General features: G+C 51.0%; 10 protein-coding genes across 10 annotated transcripts; 3 read left to right on the forward strand and 7 right to left on the reverse strand.

Annotated features, from left to right (window-relative positions):
• Nucleotides 1-104: 104 nt before the first annotated feature.
• URM1 (ubiquitin-related modifier URM1) lies at nt 105-624 on the reverse strand (the record flags this gene model as incomplete). The annotated part of the gene is made up of 3 exons (XM_076632173.1): nt 105-222; nt 297-524; nt 593-624. 3 exons carry the CDS (start codon nt 622-624, stop codon nt 105-107), a joined length of 378 nt encoding a protein of 125 aa, XP_076487900.1.
• Nucleotides 625-951: 327 nt separating this feature from the next.
• Nucleotides 952-2698, reverse strand: JCM6883_006382 (uncharacterized protein; the record flags this gene model as incomplete). The annotated part of the gene is made up of 8 exons (XM_076632174.1): nt 952-984; nt 1082-1162; nt 1252-1551; nt 1623-1742; nt 1812-2367; nt 2429-2463; nt 2522-2565; nt 2635-2698. The coding sequence occupies 8 exons, from the start codon at nt 2696-2698 to the stop codon at nt 952-954; spliced, it is 1233 nt and encodes a 410-aa protein (XP_076487901.1).
• Nucleotides 2699-3126: 428 nt separating this feature from the next.
• On the reverse strand, nt 3127-5033 carry MAS2 (mitochondrial-processing protease subunit alpha; the record flags this gene model as incomplete). The annotated part of the gene is made up of 4 exons (XM_076632175.1): nt 3127-3372; nt 3463-3767; nt 3840-4653; nt 4743-5033. The coding sequence occupies 4 exons, from the start codon at nt 5031-5033 to the stop codon at nt 3127-3129; spliced, it is 1656 nt and encodes a 551-aa protein (XP_076487902.1).
• A 145-nt stretch (nt 5034-5178) lies between these two features.
• MRPS17 (mitochondrial 37S ribosomal protein uS17m MRPS17) lies at nt 5179-5791 on the forward strand (the record flags this gene model as incomplete). The annotated part of the gene is made up of 3 exons (XM_076632176.1): nt 5179-5421; nt 5492-5563; nt 5639-5791. The coding sequence occupies 3 exons, from the start codon at nt 5179-5181 to the stop codon at nt 5789-5791; spliced, it is 468 nt and encodes a 155-aa protein (XP_076487903.1).
• Nucleotides 5792-5918: 127 nt separating this feature from the next.
• On the reverse strand, nt 5919-8933 carry JCM6883_006385 (uncharacterized protein; the record flags this gene model as incomplete). The annotated part of the gene is made up of 5 exons (XM_076632177.1): nt 5919-6057; nt 6126-6690; nt 6759-8246; nt 8311-8442; nt 8534-8933. 5 exons carry the CDS (start codon nt 8931-8933, stop codon nt 5919-5921), a joined length of 2724 nt encoding a protein of 907 aa, XP_076487904.1.
• A 513-nt stretch (nt 8934-9446) lies between these two features.
• On the forward strand, nt 9447-11664 carry JCM6883_006386 (S10 family peptidase; the record flags this gene model as incomplete). The annotated part of the gene is made up of 12 exons (XM_076632178.1): nt 9447-9754; nt 9828-9929; nt 9993-10104; nt 10174-10229; nt 10299-10394; nt 10456-10509; nt 10574-10719; nt 10776-10929; nt 10991-11110; nt 11175-11258; nt 11319-11514; nt 11578-11664. The coding sequence occupies 12 exons, from the start codon at nt 9447-9449 to the stop codon at nt 11662-11664; spliced, it is 1515 nt and encodes a 504-aa protein (XP_076487905.1).
• A 178-nt stretch (nt 11665-11842) lies between these two features.
• OLA1 (Obg-like ATPase) lies at nt 11843-13875 on the reverse strand (the record flags this gene model as incomplete). The annotated part of the gene is made up of 11 exons (XM_076632179.1): nt 11843-11853; nt 11918-11984; nt 12057-12236; nt 12319-12606; nt 12678-12864; nt 12962-13046; nt 13168-13335; nt 13407-13450; nt 13537-13564; nt 13674-13793; nt 13863-13875. 11 exons carry the CDS (start codon nt 13873-13875, stop codon nt 11843-11845), a joined length of 1191 nt encoding a protein of 396 aa, XP_076487906.1.
• A 1829-nt stretch (nt 13876-15704) lies between these two features.
• On the forward strand, nt 15705-19155 carry JCM6883_006388 (uncharacterized protein; the record flags this gene model as incomplete). Its single annotated transcript, XM_076632180.1, has 9 exons — nt 15705-15714; nt 15840-16307; nt 16366-16724; nt 16789-17136; nt 17202-17612; nt 17675-17776; nt 17835-18005; nt 18070-19059; nt 19126-19155. The coding sequence occupies 9 exons, from the start codon at nt 15705-15707 to the stop codon at nt 19153-19155; spliced, it is 2889 nt and encodes a 962-aa protein (XP_076487907.1).
• Nucleotides 19156-20468: 1313 nt separating this feature from the next.
• JCM6883_006389 (uncharacterized protein) lies at nt 20469-21237 on the reverse strand (the record flags this gene model as incomplete). The annotated part of the gene is made up of 2 exons (XM_076632181.1): nt 20469-21149; nt 21220-21237. The coding sequence occupies 2 exons, from the start codon at nt 21235-21237 to the stop codon at nt 20469-20471; spliced, it is 699 nt and encodes a 232-aa protein (XP_076487908.1).
• Nucleotides 21238-21427: 190 nt separating this feature from the next.
• On the reverse strand, nt 21428-22777 carry JCM6883_006390 (uncharacterized protein; the record flags this gene model as incomplete). The annotated part of the gene is made up of 6 exons (XM_076632182.1): nt 21428-21941; nt 22009-22145; nt 22205-22232; nt 22314-22329; nt 22398-22566; nt 22697-22777. The coding sequence occupies 6 exons, from the start codon at nt 22775-22777 to the stop codon at nt 21428-21430; spliced, it is 945 nt and encodes a 314-aa protein (XP_076487909.1).
• Nucleotides 22778-23493: the final 716 nt, after the last annotated feature.

The following is a 23493-nucleotide window of genomic DNA, read 5'->3' on the forward strand; positions in this document are numbered from 1 at the left end:
AATACCGTAGTGCCCTGTAAACCAATCTTATTCGTTACAACACCCTTTATAATTCTAGTTTCGAAGCGAGAGAAAGTGAGAGAATAGAAGTTTTCGCTCAACGTTCAACCTCCATGCAGTGTCGAAATGAATACAATCTCATCCCCTTCCTCCAACTCATACTCTAGTTCTCCCTCGAGTTCCCAGTCCGTCGAATTGATTAGAATCAAAATTCCCGGTCGACTGTCTCTCCTCCACCTCATCATCAGCTCCCGATTCCTCCCCAGCTCCCATAGAGACGTATTGAAAGGACTCACATAGTCTCTCCTTGGGAGAACAGTTCAGGTCTCTCACGGTCTTCCAACAAGAATTCCCTCAACCACCAAATCAAGTACTTCAAATCCGTTCTTCTTCTCTTTCCCTCCCCTTCTGTTGGTATCGGAGCTTCCTTCAGACCGGTCTGGGACAGTGTTGAGGGGGTGTAGTAGCGTGGGATAGTGATGCGGTGGTTATGGATCGAGGAGAAGAGGAGTTCCATCCCTCCACTATCGGACGGGGAGATGAGATGAGAGTTAGTCGAGAGTGCAATGGAGGAGAAGGAGAGAGGGATTACCTGAATTGGACTTCGAGAGTGAGGGTTGACATGATGTAGTGGTGAGATGGAGATCAAGCAATAAAAATATCTCGAACGAGCTCTCGGGTTTCGCAAGGTTTCAAAAACAGTTCTACCAGGGCCTATAGCAGTGTATTTCGAATGCTAACGCGCGAGGTACGCACCCCACGAGCGAGAAACACCGCTCGAGAACTCGACAACGACTCAAGAATTCAAAATTGGCACACGATGTTACAACCTCTGATTCTCGTATTACGTCTCACACACACACAATGAAGGGGGCCAGATTCTTTTCTTTAATCGCGACGATTGCTTGCTGAAACAAACGTAGGAACAGGCGAGAATAAAACTCTTCTTCTTTACATTCCCATTGCTCTCTGAGCTTGTTGACGCTATCGAAACACAGAGCACAGTGTCGAGTCAGAGTCAGTCAACGCACTCTAGAAGCAGTTTGCAGAAACGAGAGGAAAACGAGGAGATAGAACTTACGATTTGTAAAATCGTATTCCTACTATTCTCATCCAAACTCGCGATTTGTGCATCCGTCATGGCCAAGACTTGTTTAATCAACTATAACCGTCGAGTCATATCCGTCGCATCGAGGTCCGTCAGCGCGAGAGATCGGAAATAGGAAGAGATTCCTGAAAGAGTGAGCTTACAGCAGCTTGATCCGGAGTAGCTCCCATCGCCGGCGGCGCTGTCGCCGCTTGTGGGGTCGGCGCAGCAGCTGCAGGAGGAGGCGCACCATAACTCGAGGTGGGAGGCACAGGCTGTGGTCGATTATAACTATACGGCGCGGAACCTGGTGGAGGCGGCGGAGGAGGGGTTCCATAAGCTGCTGTTGAAGGAGGAGGAGCACCATAGACTGATGCTGAGGAAGGAGGAGGAGGGGCACCGTAAGGGGATGCAGTGACGGGCGGAGGGACGGATCCGGACGGGAAGGCGGAAGGGAAAGCTTTCTGTTTCGATGGGGAAACAGGGAATGGTGAGTGGTGAGATTGGGAGAGAGGAGATGGGATGAGGAACTTACGGAGAGGAGAGCGGGGTCAACGATGCCCATGCAGAGCATCGCTTGGAAAAGAGCGTAGGAAAGTTGAGGGTTTGCGGATAAAAGGGCGCGTGCTTCGTAAGGTGATGCGATTACGAGTGCCTACAACAATCATACTGCGTCAGTACAACAGACTCGTGGACAGTGAGAAGAGTAGGAGCGAGAGGGTACCTTCATCTGACTCATTACATCGAGTAATTGACCAGGAGCCATCGTTCCAATCGTTTCCGTAATCTTATCCGTCGAACTCTTTCCCGGTTCCGAAGGAATACCCGGAGGTAAAGGTCTCGGTTGTACACCACCCGGTAACTGCATTTGAGACGGAGGGGGAGGAGGAGGAATTGCCTGAACTGAAGAAGAAGGAGGGGGACCGTTATTCTGAGCTTGAGCTTGAGGGGGCATTCCTCCATACGCTCCATGTTGTTGCTGTTGCTGTTGCTGTACCGGTGGTGGATGACCATACCCTTGTCCTCCTCCTGAACCGTACCCTCGATCTCCTCCTCCTCCGTATCCCCCTCCTCCTCCTCCCGAAGCTCCACCACCATAAGGTCTCCCGCCTCGTTTACTCGGAGGTGAATCGTCCGTATCGGCGAAATCTAACCTCAATCCTCTCCCGCCTACTTCAACTCCTTGCAAGTTTCGAAGGGCCGAGGCGGCAGTGTCGGCGTCGCGGTATTCACAGAATCCGAACCCTTTTGGTTTACCCGTACCGTGATCGAATACGAGACTACTCACACTCTACCATGTTAGCCTCTGGGAGAGATGGGGAGAGAGGAGAGAGATGTTACCGGAATGAAACGACTGGTCCGACTGAATTGAACACCTGTACACGCGAGAGGAACTCAGCAATCCATAGTTAGATAGATTGCGAGACGACTCACCTCTACGAACTGTTCCTCAGTGTAGTCAAAGGGGAGATTTCCAACTTGATCAAAGGAATCGTTTCATCAGTCTCTTCCTCCTCTGAGGAGAGCGGGGGATAAGTGAGACTAACCGAATACTACTTTTGATCGAGTTTGGGGTTGGCCGTAGCCGCCTCCAGCGCCGCCGTATGACATGTCGAGGTTGTTGGGTGATGAGAAGAGAGAGAGAGTGTCGTTTCGCGCGAGGGCAGTCGAACCCTATGCGGCTGAGGTTCTAGTCTCTCTGAACGTTGTATGTAATACTGCTGGTGTAACGGGAAGCAGCAAAGCAAAGAGGCGACGAAGAAAACGCTCGCCGAGAATGCTTTCGCAACTCGAGCAACGTTTCGGCTTTACGACAGCAATTCTCGACGACCGGGGGAAGCAGCACATGCAGACTTATCATCTGCTGCGTCTCAACACGACTCACAGTATATCCTCAGTCGAGCTGGACGGCTCACAGCTTGTTCCGAGCGACAGTCCGACTTCCTCCACTGTGTCCTCTTACTTGCGAACTGAAATGCGACGTTGCGTTCTTTACATATATGCACACTCCCCCCCTAGCTCTCTCCCCTCCTCCCACTCTACTGAGCTCCAATCCCTCTCCTCCTCAGCGCCTCCTCGACATCGTCCCCCAATCTTCCTCCCGCAATTTTCCCCTGTGCGACAACCGTAACTTTCCCATTCTTCTTCCGATCGCTCAACACTGGACTCGATTGCGGTCTCAAAACTCGGTTCGCGACGCGGTACAAATCGGAGAGGGTGACTCGGTCGATTAAGGAAGACATTTCGGGCATGGAAACTTTTCGACCGTGAACTTGAACTTGTCGCTACAAAATCCCTCACGCACGACATTGTCAGCTCATTGCTCTCTGGCAAGGGAGGAGGAAGGGAGAGTAGAAGAGAGACAGGGAACGTACGCCCAAATCCTCGACTTGAACCATTCTACTCTCCAACGCCATCGCCAACGAACTCTTCAATTGATTCCTAGCCCTCCTCAAATCCCCCTCATCGATCCCGGCCCTCATCGGTCTCGTGATACTATCGAATTGTTGCGCGAGCAATTGAGGTACTTGCGAGACGAAAGAAGGATGAACCGAGATTTGCAGGCCGAATAAACCGGAATCGAGGTAGACGTGATGGAACGCCGAACAGAAATCGACGGAATAATGTTGGTTGAGAACGGAGGTGTAGAGGCGGGAATACATTCCTTTTCCAGGTCCACCTGTGATTGACAAAAATCTCTCACTTTCGTCAGTTCATCGGCTGACAAGAGTGAAAGGAATTTGTCGCTCACCAGCAGAGAAACTTCCACCACCACCTAACAAGACCTGTAAGGTCGCCAACGCGTAAATATCTTCATCGTGAATCGATAACCCTTCGAATCCGACGTAAACGTGAGTGAGTTCTAAATCGGGGTTTTCGAGCATTAATTGACCTCCCGTATAACGTGCTGGTGCGGTTGAGAGGTATTCGAAAGAAGTAGGGTCTAGTGAGGAGAGATCCTGGCTCGAGGAGGCGAGAGAAGCGGAGGTAGAAGCTGTGGTTGAAAAGGGTGCAGAGGAATTTGATAGATTTGATGAAGAAGACGAGGAAGCTATTGTTGTCGGTCTCTGTGAATTCGGCGTTGTTGTTGTTGTTGTCGAAGATTTCGCCGCTCCAAAGTATTTCTCCGCCAACTCGACCAATTGTTCATGTTCGACTCCCGCGGCCGCAACCACCAACCTCTCAGGTCTATACCACATCTCCAAATACTCTCTAATCGTCTCCGTCGTCATCGTCTCCAACCTCTCCTCTGGACATAGCAGGGGATTCCCTAATGTGTTCCCCTTATACGCCGTTTCGTGCAACAATTCCGGTAGAATCATTTCCGGTTTCTGTTTGATTTCCCCTACTTCCCACAACGCCGCTTCTCGTTGAATCTCGAGTTCTTCGGATGTGATCAGGGGGTTGAGGACGGTGTCGGAGAGGATCGAGAGGACTTTTGGGAGGGAATGAGTGTAGGTCGAGGCTTGATACATGATCGTTTCGCGCGAGGAGGAAGAGAGGAATTGGCCTCCGAGTTGTTCAATCTCTTGTGTCATTTCATCTGCTGTTCGATTCCGTGTAGACTATCAATCCATTCGAGAGAAAGCGAAAAGAATTCAGCTTCCAATTTTCTCCCTTTTCAGGCTGAAATATAGAGCAAGTGGGGACTGACCTTGAACCCTAATCGATCTACCATATGACCACTCCCCGTCGTTCTACTCGATTCGTATCTACTTCCAGCATCGACGTAAACTCCCGCCGCGACGAAATGACCGGGAGTCGGATCTGAAGCGACTCGAATCCCGTTTGGTAGAGTCGTCACTTTCAATTCTGGGTAGTTCAATGGTGTTGGACTGCTACTACTTGTCGTGCTACCTGTTGCGAGAGAACGAGAGGAGAGGGAGAGGGAACGAGAAGTCGTCGGCAAGAGGAGTGAACGTCGAGGAACGAGGGAGCGGAGCATGGCGAGTACGTATTCACTAGCCTTCTACTTCTTCTAGTGCCGCTCGTGTAGTAGTATCGGATCGCGTGAAAGTGAAGAGATCAAGAAATTGTCCAACTCTGCCGGTCAGCTCTTTCCTCCTTACGCATTACTCCTTTCCCTCAAAATGTCCCTCCGAACCGTTCTTCAACCGTTCAAGTCCACCCTCCGACCCTGTACTTGCCCCCACAGCTCGATCCGCTTCTCTTCAACCGTTTCATCTCCCCTTTCCAATCTCCCTCCTCCTGCCTCCCCTTGGACTCTCCCGAAAGGTTTAGAACTAGTGGGAAATGTCGTCAAACACGGGAAAATGAAACAAACTATTACGGTTTCAGTAGAGAGGAGGATGACGGATCATAAAACTCTCAAAGTTCGTTGCCCTTTCTCTTCATCTCTCCTACGAATGAGGTTGTTGATGAAACCGTTGGGGGAACGAACAGGAGTTCAAGAAACATTCAACTTATTTGGTACACGACCCGGAATCATCTTGTGTCGTAGGGGATCAAGTTAAAGTCAGTTTTCCCCTTTCTCTCCCTCTCTCTCTCGCTTCTCGTGCGGGTTACTGACGCAGATGTGCGTCCTTCCAGATCCGTAACTGTCGACCAATCTCTGCACGTAAACGATTCGAATTGGTACAGGTTGTCAAGGGAGCTAGGGAACGAGCCGAATCGAAAGAAGGACCCGGAATCATTGAGGACTCTCAGACGACGGATAACGCGCAGGCTACGACTACAGCATGAGTTGATGGTAATGTAGATGGAATAGAACTCAATATAGACACAAAATAACTGCTGATTCCGAAGAGAGACAAGATTAAGGACAAAACGAGATGCACAACTCAGACTATTCACAGCGAGACTCGTCTGCTCAATGCCGGACTTGATATTGTTGACGGTCTTTGAGGGAGGAAGACGACTTGCGAGACGTCGGGCCAGGCGGAGGTGTTGGGGGAGAAGGTAAGAGAGGCGAAGAGAGCGGCGTCAAGTTCGAGAAAGGTGCATCGTGTCTGTCACCACTCAGCGGTCATAAGCATCTTCTCCTTGAGACTCATACGCATTGAGGGGGGGGACTCACGATCGCTTGAACCCTTTCGATTCCTCTTTATCTCCCACAAACCTAATGTCGCTCCATTCATCCTCGATCATTTTCCTCCCTGACTTTTCTCTTCCCCTCCCACCACCGCCACTACTAGCAGCACTACCTTGTCGTTCCCTCTCGTAACTCTTCGCCGCGCTCTCCAACACGTCCTGACTATCCGGACGATCAAACTTGAACCGATCCCTCCTTTCCCTCGTCGCCGCTGGATTACCGCTCGAAGTTGTCCTAGTACGAGTTTTCGGAACTGAATAAACCATAGGAGAATCTTCAATGATCGAAGTAGTCGTTCCTCCTGAATCTTGTCGAGATCTGAAGGAAGGTGACTCGGCGCCCCCGAGTCGAGGAGTGTGGAATGAAGTCGTTCGAGTCGTTGTGGAAGCGGGTCGAGGTGCGATTGGAGCATCGGCGTAACGAGAAGAGGAGGAACTGGGGGAAGAAGGTGGAGGGGTGAGATGGCCTGACATGAGATCAGAGGGGATCACGGGAGAAATCGTCGAGGTCGGAAAAGTGTTGGGATTACGAGAACCAACCCAACGAGGAGCTGTGCGTTGAGAACCTGAAAAATGAGCTTGGAACTGCACATCATTTCGAGCGAGCGAGACGACGCACCAGTAAAGAATAGTTTCTCGTTCGCTTCATTACCGCCGAGAGACCCTAGCGAGCCCATCGAGAGTTCACTCGCGACACTCCCACCACTGTTCTCCCTCGATCTACTCCTCGTGTTCAGTTGAGCAGGCGCAGCTAACCAAGCTGAAGAACCTTGATCCGAAGGCCGTTGGGGTTGGTTGTTGAAGCCTCCAACGTCGCTCTGAGAGTATTGGGAGATCGAAAGGTCCGAAGGAGGTCTCCGAAGGAGAGGAGGGAGTGAAACTGGAGGAGCGAGCTTGGGTCGACCGTTTCTTAACCAGTTTCCTTCTTCCTCGACCATGACTCCCGTTCTAGGTGCTGCGTCTTCTCGACTCGAAGCCAACATTTCCGTCGATTCTTGATCAACCTCCTCGTGTTCCTCGTCATGATCATCGTAAGTCCCAGTTTCGTCCGTTCTCGGACTCCCTCTGTAATCGTTCGTCAAATCCGCCAATCCAAGGTTCGCCCTCCTGATATCTTCGCAATCTGGACTCGTCGTATTCGTTCCAGGGGAGAACTCGCCGTCTGGTTGAGGAGGAGAAGATTCATCCGAAGTTGCTGAGATGACCGGTGCGAGAATCGGGAATTGAGGAGTAGTAGGAGAAGGTTTGTAAGGGTCCCAATATGTTGGTCTCGTCGTCGTTGGATGTTCAACCATTTCTTGATGAGGGTCCATCGTCGAAGCAGGTTCGTATTCGTAACCTTCCGCTGAACTTCCTCCAGGACTTCCTCCAAGTCGACCTCCACTAATCCTCCGTAAACCAGCATTCAACGTCGCTGCAGCCCGTTCAGGGAGTGAAGGGCCATGTCGATTCGTCGAACTGGCGATTCCGAGTCCTAGTGCAGTTGCTTGAGCTCTCCCTTTTCCTCTCATCATCACCGTTCCAATCTCTCCATCTTCCTCCTCGTCTTCTTCATCGTCCTCCTGTCCGTCGTCTCGAGGTGATTCCCTCGACAACCTCCCACCTCCCGCAAGTAAACTAATTTCTCCCGTTTCTCCTCCTCCTCGTCCTCCTGTTCTCGAGTACGGAGTTCCCGTTCGACTCCCACTCCCAGTCCCATTCGAAGAAGAAGTCGTGAAGTATCCGCCCATTCTCGAACCCGCGACCATTCTCGGTTCAACCCAATCCCAATCCCCCGAATCCTCTCTCCTTCTTTCTCCCCAAGACGACCCATTCCCCTCTTCCATCCCTCCTCCAGCAAGTCCTCCACCTTCGAATAGGTTATCGTCCTGACGTCGTTCTCGACGTCGACGGATACAGAAACAACAGAGCAAGGAAAGGAGGACGAGGAGGAAAAAGAAACAGATTGGAGCGGCGATCGCCGCGGCGAGTTGGGAGGGAGCGAGGGAGTTCAGGCGGTCGGTCGAGAGAGCGGGAGTGGAGGACGAGGAGGAGGCGGAAGAGGGAGCGGGAGAGGTGGTCGAGCTTGAGCTTGAGGGATCGAGGAAAGAGGAAATAGAATTCGCGGCTGAGGTTCCGATGAGAGTAAGTCTTGTGCAGGACCAGGAGGAGACGGAGAGAAAGGGACTCACCAGATGAGATCGAGGAGAGATCACTTGATAGACTCGAGACGAGGGAGGATTGACTCAATAGAGATGCGCTCGTCAAAGCTGAGGCGAGGGAAGCTTGAGCTGAGACCAACGAGGTGAGACTTGCCGTGGCAGCTGAAGCTCGAGACAATCGGAGGTGATGAGTGACAGGACGGAAAGAGAAAAGAAAGCGAAGGGGAAAAGATATTACCGGAAGATCGCGCACTAGCGGCTGTTGTAGTCCCAACTGGGCTCGTTATCGTCGGGGTCGAAACACCAAGAGTAACGAGGTTTGTCTCCCCATATACTCTCGCAATGGTCGGTCCGTTCCCTCCCGCCGTCGTGAAATCTGCACCTAAACTGATCCTCTCCTCCCCTTCCGGCAGACTAACCGTCACCGGTAGCTGCAAGATTTCCGTCTCGTATCTTGTCACCGTCGCCTGACCCGTCACTGCAGTTTGTTCCCCGTTCGCATCGAGAGTGTCGCGAGTAAAAGGTAAAACTTGAGTTGTTGTCGGAGATATTCGATACGACAACCAATCGGGTACCGGGCCTAGAGGAGCTTCGTACGTCAAGTCGAAGGGAGCTGACATCAGTCTAAGCTCGGAGATGGGAGCTGCAGTCATGTAGCCGAGAAGAAGTAGGGAAAAAAAGTTGAATGATCCATAAGACGGTGAGCACAGACTCCAGTACAGCGAGAGTAGGGGAGAGACTCACGAGTACTCCTAGACGGGGTGACTGGATTGTCCTGCAGTCCGTTTCACGTCGAGACGGCTGATTAGGATTGGGATTTCGACTAGGGATTTGCGGGGCGATAGAGCGATAGGGGCCCGTGTGCGTTGCGCTTGGATGATAGATATAGTACTTCTGATGCTGTAACAGTCGAGTATAGCGAGCTGTATGGTTTGGTGAAAGAGGGCAAGAAGAATGTTGAATGATTTCTTCCCGATCTTCTCGCTCCGGATCCAGATAAATTCTCCCGATCTCTCTCGCTCAATTTTGCTCTAGCGAGTGTCTCGACTGTTCTGATCAGTACATCACACTCTCACATACGTTATGAGCGATCCCGTAGATTTTTCATGCGTGTGAAACTCGACTCTTCCAACGGCGTTCCCTCTTGTCTCCTCCTCCTCACTACGATGCGCTCTCTACTACTCGCCCTGATATCCTCGATACAACTCGTTACAGCCCTTCCGACGCAAGATCAACTCCCTTTCGCTCTTCCTGCCGCCGCTCCACATCCTCAGCAATCTCACCACTCTCATCCAGCCCTCCCTCGACACCGGGTCCGTCTTCGTGGGCCACAAGGCCTCTGTGACTCATCCGTGAAGAACTACGCCGGTTATCTCGATGTTTCCGAAGCAGTCGGAGAAGATTTCTCTAGACACTTCTTCAGCTGGATCTGGGAGTCAAGATCAGACCCGAGGAACGATCCAGTCGTACTATGGTGAGCTTACGAGACTGTCTTCATACTTCCCTACGTATGTTGGCGCGAAACGTAGCTCATTCGCACGATTTAGGCTCAATGGTGGACCCGGATGTTCGGACGCTGTCGGCTTACTGCAAGAGCTAGGACCTTGTAGAGCTCAGAAACACGGTGATCCGATCAGGAATCCTTACTCGTGAGCTTCTCCTTCCAGTACGGCTCGAGAAGAAGCTCACGATTTTCGATTTTCGTTTCGCAGATGGAATAACAACGCAACTATCATCTTCCTCGATCAACCAATTGGGGTTGGGTTCTCCTATAGCGATAAAGACGATTATGGAGTATGGACTACTGAAGCCGCGGCGAGAGACGCGAGTTCCTTGCAAAGTTTTCAGCAAGATGTCAAAGCTGACTCGCGCGTTTCAATTTTCGTGAAACAGACTTATGCGTTCCTTCAAATCTTCTTCCATACGTTCAAAGACCGTTTCGCGAACAAGTGAGCTCTTTCCCGATAAAGACGCGCAGAGAGCTACGATACTGACTTTTGCGCCTCGCTCGTTTTTAGCGAGTTTCACATCGCAGGAGAAAGTTACGGAGGCCGATACGTTCCGCTCTTCGCTGATTACATTCTCAAGGAGAACGAAAAGCTCAAGACATCCTCGTGAGTTGATCACGCCGAAGCTTACCGCCAGAAGCAGAGCTGAATCGACACATTGTTGCAGAAAAGACGACTTGAAACCGATCAATCTCGTTTCGATCCTCGTTGGAAACGGCTTGTGAGTTTCGTTCGAGCTTAGCCACGTAGACATTCACTCAGGTCGAACTTTGCGCACACGCCAGCACCGATCCGAAAACTCAATACGGTTCCTACATCCCAACCGTCTGCACCAACTCTACTGGTTACGGTCCATTCCTCGACGAACCTACCTGCGACAAGATGAGAGAAACTCTGCCTCGTTGTCAAAGTCTCGTTCAGGAATGCTACGGTACGCTTTCCCCTCCTCTGTGTTTTCGCGAGCTGATCGTTCTAAGCTCCACGCAGACGACCCTGCGAGTGCAACGAAATGTTCGACTGCGTTTCAATACTGCGAGAATAGTCAGAGTGGACCTTATGATAAGACTGGAAGAAGTCCATACGATATGGAAAAGTTTGGGGAGTACGAGGAGAACGAATGGATCGAAAGTTGGCTCAACTCGTGAGGCGCTTTTGTTTCCCCCCGGTACCCGACTGTCTGCTGAATCTCTTGGTGTATACAGTGAGGCAGTAAGGAAAGAACTCGGAGTTGATCTCGAGCCACACCGTCACGGAGGAGGAATCAAGAAATTTAAAGGATGTTCCAACAAAGTCGGGTTCCGATTCACCATCAGTGGGGATCAGTGAGTTTGCTCGACTCTACATCGGCACATTTTGAGCTGATGTAGAGAGTTGCGGCAACCGCAGAGCGAGACCTTCGTTCCCTGCAGTTAGTCATCTCGTCAATAACGGAATCGCTGCCTTATTCTACTCTGGCAAAAAGGACTTCATGCACGTCTCTCCCTTCTCTCCCTCCTCCAGGTTCTCCTCGCTGATAGTCCCTTCGTTCAGTTGCAATTGGTCCGGCAACGAAGAATGGACCTCCAACCTCTCCTGGACCGGCTCCAAGTTCTTCCGCGCCGAACCCCTTCGACCCTGGTATGCTTCTCCCGAACTTGCTCGAGCTGGAAACGAGACGCAGCAGGCAGGAGAGTATAGAAAGTATGGGAATTTGGCGTTCGCGATCGTAGACGATTCGGGCCATTTCGTGAGTCTGAATGACTCCCTGCTAAACATGAGAGGCAATGTTGACATAATACCGAACGGATAGGTACCGTACGATCATCCGGTAGAAGCGCTCGCGATGTTTAATCAGTGGACGAGGGAACGAAAAGTTGGGTTTTATGGGAAGCAGTAGAAAGCCTGGATCTCAACGACACTTTGTTATCTCATAGCTCTGTATCTGATTCAGTGAGAAGAAGGATTTGTATATATTCAAGAAGGAAAGAAGAATGCTCGAGAAATACGGAAGTCTACAAACAAACGAAAAAACTCGAGCAAACCGAAGGGGAGGAATGAGAGAGGGTCCCTCCTTTTTAGGCGTTGTCTGTTCCGGGTAATCGAAGTCAGTGAGGGTCGACGGAGACGAAGAGAGGAAGAAGAAGACTGACGTTTCCAGTGAGCGATATCACCATCAACCATTTCGTAAGGTTTACCTTTTTGTTGAAGTTTACCAGCCTATCCCAACACCGAGAAAGTCAACACACCGTCCTCTCTTCTGTCAACTTCGGCGAGTTGCGAGAAACTTACAGCCTTGACAGCGGTTTCGGAACCGTATTCCTTCAAATCATCAAAGTTCATGATATCTCCACAAATGAAGTGTTTCTCGAAATCGGTATGAATGACTCCCGCGGCTTGAGGCGCTTTCGTACCTTCTCGAATCGTCCAGGCTCGAACTTCTTGAGGTCCACAAGTAAAGTAACGAATGAGCTATATTCCCCATCTCTCATACGATATCAGCTCTTCGTTCCCCATCGAGGAAGAAGTAGTAGAAGGACAGTGGAAGGCTCACGTTGAGAGCTTGGTAACCGGCAACCATGATTTTACCCAATTGACCCTGAGTTCCCAATTTCGTGAATTCCTCAACTCGAACATTATCATCCTCGAACTCTTGCAACATCCTTTCCTCCAACGCGACCGAGAACGGGATCAAGAGATCTCCAGGGTTGTTCTCATCGATCCATTGTTTGATTTTAGGTAACCATTTGTTCTTTTTGCGTACGTAGTCTCGTTCAGAGAGGTTCGCGAGGTAAATGACGGGTTTAGCGGTGAGGAGCATGAGATCGTTAATGAACAAGATCTAATCGAGCGAACGAGAGTGAGTGAGCGAGAGTACAACAAACTCGAGAGAGAGCAAGAGAGTAGACTCACCTCTTTGCTAGTCCATTCACCTTTCCTGACGTCTTTGCCACCATTCTCGAGGTGATCGAGAACTTTGGTGAGACAATCGAGTTCTTCCTTCTTTGCTTTATCGGCCAAATTCGCCGTTCCCGTCGCTCCCCTCAACGATTTTTTAACCGCATCGTGTTTCTTCGAAACCCATTCAATGTCCTTCAATCTATCGACGATCTCAAGTGAGCGTGTCAGATATCTCGTGGACGTAGAGCACAGAGAGAGAGAGAGAGAGAGAGAGAGAGAGAGGAGTAAGTGCGCACCGAAGTTCATCTCGAATGATTTCCATATCACGAATCGGATCAACGTCTCCTTCAACGTGAATGACATCCGCATCATCGAAAGCACCTAACGCAATCACACCATTCACTTTTAGCTCGAGTACAGAGGGAAACAACCTCGCGAGAGAGAGAGAGAGAGAGAGAGAGAGAGAGAGAGAGAGAGAGAGAGAGAGAGAGACGAAACGTACGAACAACCTGGAAAATTCCATCAACGGCCCTAACGTTCGCCAAGAAATTGTTTCCCAATCCAGCTCCGGTCGAAGCACCTTTCGTTAAACCGGCGATATCGACGCAAGTGAGGACGGCGGGAACTTTCGAGGAGGGTTTGTACAAGTCGCAGAGCCAGTCGAAACGAGCTGAAACGAATTTCACAAGGGTTAGCTTCCAAGTGATTGGGGAGCTTGGGAGATGAAGAAGGAGGACGTACGATCGGGAACGGGGACTCGAGTCTCTTCGGGTTCGATAGTAGCGCTGAAAGAGAGCAGGAATATACGAGAGAGAAAGGTCAGTACGAGTCTTTCCCTTTTTCGACCTCGTAGAATCTCCTGCCGACTTACTAAGGGAAGTTTGCAACCTTTCCAAGATCTATTCACACCATACAATCCAATCGAGAGAGTCAGAGTCAGATAGAGGTCGGATGAACGAGTTTCATCATGGTGATCGCTTCTCGAGTCCGAGGGAGTTTGTAGCTTACCACAACGAGTAAGAGTGTTGAATAGGGAAGATTTTCCAACATTAGGCATTCCCACGATACCGACATACAAGTTGTTCGAAGGTCTTCCGAGGAGGGTCTTCTTCTCCGGTGCTGCTGCTTCTACTCACTCCACTTGTGCACCGATCAGTTCATTATAGTAGTGTTGGGAGGTTGGAGAGGGTCACGTACTTTTGGGAGGCATGGTACGGGAACGACGAGCTGCGAGAAAGGGAGGAGACGAGATGAAACTACGACGAGTTGCGACGAACGGGATCGAGGGGAGGAGGGAGCTACTGCGCTCGAGGTTGATCAACAGGAACGTCGTCTTGACGAGAAGCGGAGGAACCGAAGTTGATAGATCGTTGGGAGAGCAATTGCAGGCGAGTTCGTAAAAGCGATTTTCGTTCTCTGCTCTTCGTCGGGGACGGCTCGCTAACATCTCCAAACTCGCGTACAATTGATGATAGAAAGTAATGGCTATATGCGCATCCACCGAAAAAATGACGGAAAAGCGAAACGAGTCTGTCGAGGGAAATAATTTTGTACTCTACTCGAGTTCCGGTTCCCTTCCTGCTTCTGTTCTAGCCTCACTTGCTGGCTCCCACCGAAGTAGGAGGGACCCAGAACAAGCGGCAAGCAATGTTTAAGGTTTCTTCTTTCCCGCTTCGCTACTGCTGATATGAATCTGACATCTCTCGTCTCGAGACACTCTGTAATGAGGACGATGGCGCGTTACACCAAAGTTGTCACTAAGCTGAGTCTAGGTCTGACCGAAAATAAAATTCCAATGCCGCCTCGCGAGCCTGTGCAAGCTTCCTGCCAGACCCGCAAGCTTTCGGATGTCCACGTCGGGTGAGAGAGCTATGCCATCCCTCGCCTGTTATTTCGACGTCGATCCAGCCGTGCGCTGTCGTCGGAACTGGTTCCTTGACCGGAAGCCTCCCGCACGGACATAACCTTGTGAGCGATTCCTGCTTCTCGCGTTTCGCTGTGTCCGTGTCGGTCAGCGATACGTGTCAAGAGCCTAGAGTCTGTCGAGATGCTTACCGGTGGAGTCAAAACCGTGCACCATGCCACGCTTCCTGCTTCCATCAATCCCTTTCGACGAGACCGCTTCCGAATATAATCGTTCGGCCATCTCCGATAGCTCCGGTATCACTTCTGAGGTAAGTACCATATCCACCCATTGCTCTACTAGCGCCCAGCCTTGACTCCCACTTGAGCAAATGCCACCGATGTGAGCTTCGAGCAGATTCGCGACGATCTTGTAATGCTTCGAGGCGGCCTTGGTTAAGGTTGAGTCCAGCTGATAGCATCTTGCCAAATAGCAGAGAGTCGTGTTCGATACTAAGCGGTCGCGGAGTTGCTATTGAATTAGCGTCAGCGCGGACTCGAGTGTCTTTCGAAAATGAGAAGAAGCTCACCGATAATCCGCCCGTCAACAGCTTTGGAAACTTGCGCAATAGCTGCGATCGCACGATAACGTCCAGCTGTGCATCTCCTATCCATTCCAAGTGTCGATTCGAACGAAGCTCCGCGTTGTAACAAGCAATCGCAGTTGTCGAGGATCCCGACAAGAAATCAATTGCTTGCGCCCGCGCTTTCTCCGCGATCTCTTGGTCCTCGATCATAGGTAGAGGTGGTAGTGATTCTAGCTTGATGGACAGCTGCGGTTTGGGCCAGTCGGGAGGGAAGAGAGGGAGAACAGGAGATATCGTCTTCATTCGCGATAGGTTTGGATCGTGAGTGTAGCACCGCGAACTCAGTTTTCGTCTGGCCTGTCGTAAGTAAGTTAAGTCGAGTGTGTCGAGAAGAGAGGGTAGTCCGAGAGTTGTAAGGAGTCGAGCGAGAAGCGATTCAGGTCTCTCCCTCTCTTCTCCTCCTTCAGATCACCCGTCTCTCGACAATCTCCGTCAACCGCTCACGCCAATTAGCTTGTTTCTGAGAACGAGACCCTCCATCGCCAGACCCGCTTCTGCGCGCTCAAGCATCAACAGTATCATACACGTTGCAATTGGACCTCCATCATCCATGAACCAAGGTACGCTCACCCGTTCCTCAAGCAGAAGCTTGGCATTGAATCGAGAATCGTTCTCTGCATCCATCGCTCGTCTTCACCGCATCTGTTGACACTTTCTCTCTCCCTCTCCTCCCTCTTCCATTCAGTCGCTCTCCCAGACACTCCAGCATCCTCTGGCGGGTACCCCGCCGGCCGAACTTCATTGGGCGGTCGAGCGGTGTACTTGTCCAAGTCGGACTGGTTTGAGATCGTTCAACACCTCGATCATCAAACGGTCAAATCACTTCTCCTTGTTAATCACCAAATCCGTAACTACCTCATCAGCTTTATACCTGGATACGAGTCCGAAATCACAGTTCAACAAGTCGGAACGATCTCCCGCGAACTTCTCGTGCAAGGAGCAAAAAAGCGAAGATTCGGCACGAAACCGACCTCGACTCAAGTCTCGAACTGGTTCGACTCTCTCTATCCGCAAGGTCTCGTTCTCCCCGAATCGCTCAAGAGCGTCGGCACCGACTCGCTCGCGAACGCCCTCAAGAGGAGGAAAACCACGTTGGCAACGGAATTACTCGGCTTTGATTGGGAGAAATTGTTCCAAGTTAACCTTGACAAGCGTGAGTCGCCTGCCCTCCGATCTGCGTCGTCTGCTGATCCCATCCTTGATGGATCTAGGCGTTCTGGTTACGCTCCCTTTCATCGTCGCCCAGACCCTCATTCTCTCCACCGCCCCTTCCCTCGTCTCTTTCGTTACTCGACAAACCGCCGCATGGATATCTCTTCCCCTCCAAGAATCAACCGAAATCTTTGCTCGTGTCTTATCGGTAACGCCGAAAGGAGCGTCGTTCATCGCGGGAGTTTACCTCCGATTTTCGTCGGAGGAAGGAGACTGTGTTAGGCCCAAAGACTTCGGCTGCACGAAACTCGAACCCTCGAACTCAAAGGCTTTATGGTATAGTCTATATGGAGAGTATGGTGGATGGACGTGGAACTGGGACTCGAGGTGGAGATTATATTTGAAAGACTTCCAATCCGTCCGTTGCGATTCTTTGCTATCTCGAGCAAGAAAGTCTTCGCTGACTCTTCTTAGCTAAACAGGATTCTCAAAGGCTTTCTATCAAACATTTCCGCTCCGTCGCTGCCTCGTCCGGACTCGAATTGATCGATGCAACGGATCCTCGATTGGTTGCCGTCGCTCCTGACTCTGTCGCCGCTTCCGTCGCTGCCAGATACGGGATCGAAACCGCTGTGATCTTTGCTCAAGATGTCCTCTCGAGCGGCAACCCTGGTCGCAGGGAATTCGACGAAATCCTCAAAGTCGAGTCTCAAGGAACGGACGCAACACTTCCTTTCTCCAAGCGTTTCAAACGAACCAAGAAACGATTGAACTACGACGTTCCCGCCGCCTGTCCCCTACTCCGTACCGAGGATGATCACAACTCGGTCGTAAGCTTCCACTTTGCGTTTCTCGTCAATTCGTAATCGTTGACATCTCTCGCTCCCTGCTCTAGTTCACCGGAGGAGTCAAAGACCTGCTTTCGACTGGGCTCCGCCGCCGAGTTCGCGTCTCTTCGCAAGATCACCGTGCGGATCACCGTTCGATCAACCTCCCCGAATCTACCGCTTTCGACATCCTTACCGAGTCCGTTGCAGGCTGGAACTCCCTTCTCTCTACGAAAGCTTCCTATCTCCGAATCGTTGTATCGCCTTCGAGCGATTCGTCCCGAAACTTCGACCTCGCATTCATTCCGGAGGACCAAGATGGAAAGATGGTCGGGGAAGTTTTGAGTGGGGCCGATCTTCATCATCGCGTTCTTCAACGATTCCTCGGCAAGATCTTTACGAAGAGGAGCAAGTTGGATCGCGAGATCTTCACGCCTTCGGAGTTGACGGAAGTCCTGGGGATCGACGTATGGGAAGAGGTAAATTTTTGACTTCTCCTCCTTTTCCACTTGCGCTCACCTTCCCACTTCTGTTTGATCAGCTCGCCACCCATGCGAACGATGTCCTCGAGAATCGTCTCGACTTCTACACCTCTCGTCGACTTGAAGAGAACTCGGGATCGACTGAAGAAGAAGTCTTTCACGTACGTTCTTCTCGAACAGCCTGTTCGTCCTTCTCCACTGACTCTCCTTCGTTATCAGGCAAAAATTGCCTACTACACAAAAGAACAGAAAACCTATCGCACCTTGTACTTCGAGGGACGACACGGTCCAACTCAACGCAACGGAAAACGATCCAATGCGGTCAACCCCTTGATCCTCAAACTCGATGATGATCTACTTGATGATGCCATTCGTAACGGCCAACTACCTGTATGTACCCGAACGTCATATTCTCGTTCATTCTCACCCGCTGACCAAGTTTCGAAACGTTCAGGACTTTCCCCCAAAGAAGAAAGCCGATGCGAAAAACCCACCTCCTATCGTCGGCAGCATCAATGTCACCCCTCCTCATTACTTCAATTACGGTGACACGACTTACATCGATGTTACAACTTTGATCCACAACGAAAGACCTCGAGCCGCTGGACAAACTGCGACCGATAAGATCACCAAGAAAATCGCCGAGTTGAAGGCTCACGATGCCGGAAAAGCTATCGCAAAGTCTACCGCAACATCGTCGACCGCTTCGAAAACTCCTTCCTCCAAGACTCCTCCTACGAAATCGACCTCGTCGTCCTCGAAAACGAAATCGACCTCGTCGTCCTCGAAAACGAAATCGACCTCGTCGTCCTCGAAAACGAAATCGACCTCGTCGTCCTCGAAAACGAAACCCACTGCTCCTTCCGGCTCGCAGGCCAACAAGCCTACAACCACTCCTCGTCCTTCCTCCTCCTCCTCCTCCTCGACTTTATCCGCTCAACCTCCGAATTCGAAACTCCTAACTCTCGAAAAACCGAAAAATAAAGGCCGCCAAATGAAATTGGCGTTTTCAAGTATCGGATCTGCTCCCAATAGTTCCTCCTCAACCTCTCAACCTCCTGTCGTTCCTGCGCAAACGCCCGTGTCGACTTTGACGGCTGTCAATTCGAACGACTCAACCCACAATTCCGCTCCGACTCGTTCGCTCGTCCCGTCGAAGCGCAGAGCTGAATCGGAAGAAGACGTCGTTATCGACGAACCAGACTCGAGGAGGAGGAGGAGCGATCGCATCGCCGACGTTACCGAGAAGAAGGAGGAGGAAGAAGATCAGAGGGTCTCTGCGAGGGCCAAACTTTCGCAGGCCAGGCAGGAGAAAGAGAAGAGGATGAAAGCTTTGGAAGCTGTACAGGACGAGAGAGCCGTTGGAACGGAAGAAGAAGCTGGGCCGGACTTGGGTGAGGAGATGGAGGTTGACGAGGATGATGATCTGATTTTTGTCTCCGAAGTACGTGAATATCAATCCGCTTTGCAGAAACTCCTCGCTGACCGAAGTCTAACTCTCACGAACTAGAAAACCGACGGAGTAACGAAATTCCTCTGAATCGATGATTTCGGGGGAGGGGGGAAACTGGACAGAAAAGATAAAGCATAACAGAATCAGCAAAAGAAGGAGCAATGGGAAAGAAAGGTCATCGCTTGAACAACGATTGGAAAGGATAAATGATTCTAGTCAAAACAGGGATTTTTTTTGCAAAGTTGTACGAAATTCGACTCGGTTTATCAGTTTCTTCTTTCTCACATGAGTCTCTGAGTTCGGTCCCACGAGAGCAGCAGAAGTTCACTATGCTTGTGCGAGCGGATTGGCCTTTGCCTGTCAGACTACTCTCACTCGTCCGTGAAGCTTGGGGCTCTTTGCGAACTGTTCTCGTGAGCTCCAATAACCGCATTCCACACAGTCAGTGCTACGATCTGATCGACAAATCCGCCAACGATTGAGGGTTGTTTCGTCGACTGGTCAACACAGAAAACTCAAGAACAACGAGACGAAACTCGTTTTCGTCCCCAAATCTAACTCCTTGAATTCCAAATCACGTTTACTCAACAACCCGGAGAACTCTACTGACCTCTTTCCATCGCTGTGCGCGAGTCTCGCACTCCCTCCGGGAAAAATCGATTATTGGCCCAGTCCCGAGCCAAAAATCTTCGTCTCTCCTTCCTCATCGTATACTCTCATTTCCCTTCCTCCGTTGCCCTCGATCCCTTTCGTCTCGGGCTACAAGGCGGTTTCGACTGAGAAGGGGGCGCAGTGAGGAGGATTGAAGTTGAGAGATCTGAAGAGAGTGATTGAGATTCATCGCGTTTGATCAGGACTGAGGTTGTCGAATTACAATGTGGATCCGTTGACTACTCTCGCATTGTGTCAGCGACCCAGAGAGGTCTAAAGGGCGGAGAGGAGACTCACTTGGAGAATTCGACACAAGTGTTTGACCAGTCCGGATTGAAGACTAGGGTAGGGTAGTTCGACTCGTACCATCTCGTGAACGCAGGCGGAATCACCATAGATGCTGGTTTCTGGCTGCAAGATGAGAGTTGAATGATGAAAATCGATTTCGGCCTACTGAGCGCGCGGGTCGAGCTGCTAATGGCATCTTCTTGCCAAGGTAATCGTTCTGTACGAGCTCGAATGGGCGCGGTCGGGATAGGTGAGAATGACAGAGTTGAAGAAGCGAAACGGTCCCTCGCGGCGAGTAACTGGCTCAGATCCGCAGCACGAGTAGCGTTTCGACCAGATTAGAGCCACGTTACACTAAAGCGGAAGGAGTCATCGGTTTCGGAGCAAGGTACCCAGGAAAGAGGGGGAGAAAAAAACGAAAGAAAACGAAAACGAAACGATCAAACATCTTCTATCTCTGTCTAGGCTGGATTCCCTCCTCGTACTCGTCTACCCCCTCTCGACCCAGTCTTGAACACCGAGATCTCCCGCCTGTTTCTTCTCGGCGCTTGACAACTTTCTATAACCCTCGATCCGAATCCGAGTCCGATTGATGTCTTCGCGGAAGGAGGTCTGGCTGAGCTAGATACTGTTTGAGTCGTGGAAGTGGTCGGTGCTGTTGCGACCGAGAGCTGACCACTCCTCCTCCTCCTTCCTTCAGATTCTACCGTTTTTGCGTTCGAGAGAGCGAAAGGAGGTGGAAGGGCAGGGGACGATCTTCTTGGTGGTTTGAGGGTCGAAGTAATCGTAGTTGAAGGGAGTGCAGAGGTCGCTTTTATTGTCGAAGAAGAGCAAGAGGGCAAGGGTGCACCGATGTAAACGGACTCTTTCTTCACGGGAGATTTCGTCGGAGTAGGCGGAGATGTTCTCTTGCTCGTCGTCGCCGATGTCGTCTGTAGGATCAGAGCTTTGGGAGCTCGAGGTCGAGAAGGGAATTTCGAGTCATCGTCTTGCCTTCCCGTCGTCGTTGTCTCGTCCTTTTCAACTTTCTCCTTCTCGACCACCTCGCTTTCCTTCTCGAGCACTTCGACAAATTCCTGAATATTCCATTGAACCCAACGATCGAATACTCCCATCCATTCTTTCCCACCTCCCGGAAATTCCTGATTCAAGAAAACCGTATTAATCTTATCCTTCTTCTTCGCTCCTCCTCCTCATCTCGCTTCTCCTCACCAGCACCAGTAACTCCATTCGATGAGAGTGGTTTGATAACTCTACTAAGTCCCTTAACGAGTTTCTTCGTACCAGGTACTTTCAAGCTCGTTCCGACGATAATCAACAGATCTGGTCTTTTCCCCTTTCCCAAATCCGTACTAGTGATTTCCCCGATCCGAGATTCATCCTTGTGATGTTCTCCGTACAAGACTACGTCGGGATTCAACTACCCGATTCCGAGAGATCGACGGTTTTGAGATTGACGTGCGGGGGAGATTGAGACGCAAGAAGGACAGAGTGGGGCTTGACCGGTCGAGAGCAAAGGGAGGTAGGGAGGTAGAGGGTATGTAGTCGAGCAGAGGGCGCATGAGAGGGTAGAGAGGTGGCCGTGAAGGGGAATATAGCGAGGGAAGGAGGAAGCAGATGATGATGAAGCCGAGGGGACGATAGGAGCGGGAGGAGTGATGCAGATCGATTCGGAATCAGAGTCGTCGGAAGAAGCGCAGGAAGAGAGGGAAGAAAGCGACGAGGACGAATCGTATCGGCGAAGGGAGAGATTCGAGACGATCGAAGAAGTGGTAGAAGTTTGCGAAGAAGATGGGAAGGGTGCTGGTGGGGGTGAAAGAGTATCGGAGGGAGAAGTAGGAGCTTTCGGTGACTTGAGTTGCTGCTTGCTAGTCGGCGTCGTCGATCCCAAACCATAAGGCAGACCAGCTCTCTCCTCCAAAGCGTCGATGTTTCTGTGTACGGTACCGATGCCTACTTCAGCTAAAACGTCGAAGTGAGCTGGAGTTGGACGGTACTGACTGTGTGTAAACTCCGAACAACTTCCCTTCGTCGTCGAGCGATTTCAACCGACGATGGAACTTTGTCGGTTCAACCTCTTCCATCCGTTTCCTCCATTCGGCGATCACGTTGTCGAACATGGCAGCGATTTGTTCAGGCTACAGAAGGTGTGACTTGTCAGTGTGTAGTCTTGCTCGGAGAGGAGGAATAGACGAACGGAGAATAATCCGACATCGAACCGACATCTTTACCGGAAGAGTGTTTGTGCTGCGAAGACTCGAACAAGCCTGAAGAGGATCTGATATTGGGTACCCCACTAGCTGTACATAGCGATTCCGGCTCCTAAAAACGAAGAAGAGAAGAATCAGTCTCTTTCCTCATGAGCGACTGGAGAGAACCCGATGACTTACCACATACTATTGCTACCCTCTTTGCGTTGAATACAGTCCTGGCCAACTGCTTGAGGTCTGGCAAGGTCGGAGTCAAGTTGGATGGTTTGTTGATCGGACTCGCCTTTTTCCTCGTCGAGGGTTCCGGGAGCGGTTGCAGAGGTTGCGTAGGGCTGGGTAAGACTACTGTCTGAAATCCTGGAAGTTGGGAGGGTGTCGGGGATGAGATTCAACCGAATGAGAAAATCGGGAGAGCCGGAATCGCTGAGCTCGTCAGTCTGCCGCCTAGAGGCAATCGCCCATCCTGTTCGCCGAGGTACGCGGGCTGTTAATGTTTCTCCGTAAGATAGAGGAGATGCGACGAGAAAGGCGAAGAGTGCGGGAAGGCAGAGAGTAGTCATCGTTTTCGCAGGGAAGGATGGACTCGCGGGGTCTCAGTAACAAAGTAGAACAAGGTGATGAGTACAATTCATTTCATTGCCGAGAATTTCGGGAGGAGAACGACTAAACCGATACGAGAACCTATCGAGGGAGAAGAGAGAAAGTCAGCAATCGATCTCTCGTACTTCCGTTGCTCCAAAGTACACAGAATGGAACTCCCTCTCTCGCGCCTTCGTCGAGGGACGAAGCGCATGCGAGAGGGCCATCAGTCCTGGCCTTGAAGACCTTTTCTGCTGAACTCATCACACCAGGCGTCCATCCCGCTATCCCAATCCCTCTCGAGTGAAATTCCCGAGTTCCCGGAGGAACGAAGGTCGTCCGCCAAAGGGGAAAGGGAGCGAGACGGGCCAAATCGAGACGGCTTTTCCTATATATATTTCGAGTTGTTCGTCGTCTGGCACCGTTCCATTCTGGTTATCCGTAGGCTGGAGTTATTCTTTGACTCACAAGATTGAGAAGCTTGGTCTGGGTCTGGTTGAGAGTGGGATGAGAAAGTCGAAGTGAGGAGGAAGAGAGAAGAGAACGAGAAACTTTCGAAACTTTTGACAAAAACCAAACAAAAACTTGCTCATATTCGCCGTTTCTGGTTCGGCAAGTCGGAGGATGAGTCCGAGTCGAAGACGGGCTGAGATACGCAACAAGCCGCCAGCCGGTGACTGCAAATTATACCAAGCAC

The sequence above is a fragment of the Sporobolomyces salmoneus genome (genome assembly GCF_050403485.1).
Source record: "Sporobolomyces salmoneus JCM6883 DNA, S_salmoneus_JCM6883_v1_ctg23, whole genome shotgun sequence".
NCBI classification, from domain to species: Eukaryota; Fungi; Basidiomycota; class Microbotryomycetes; order Sporidiobolales; family Sporidiobolaceae; genus Sporobolomyces; species Sporobolomyces salmoneus.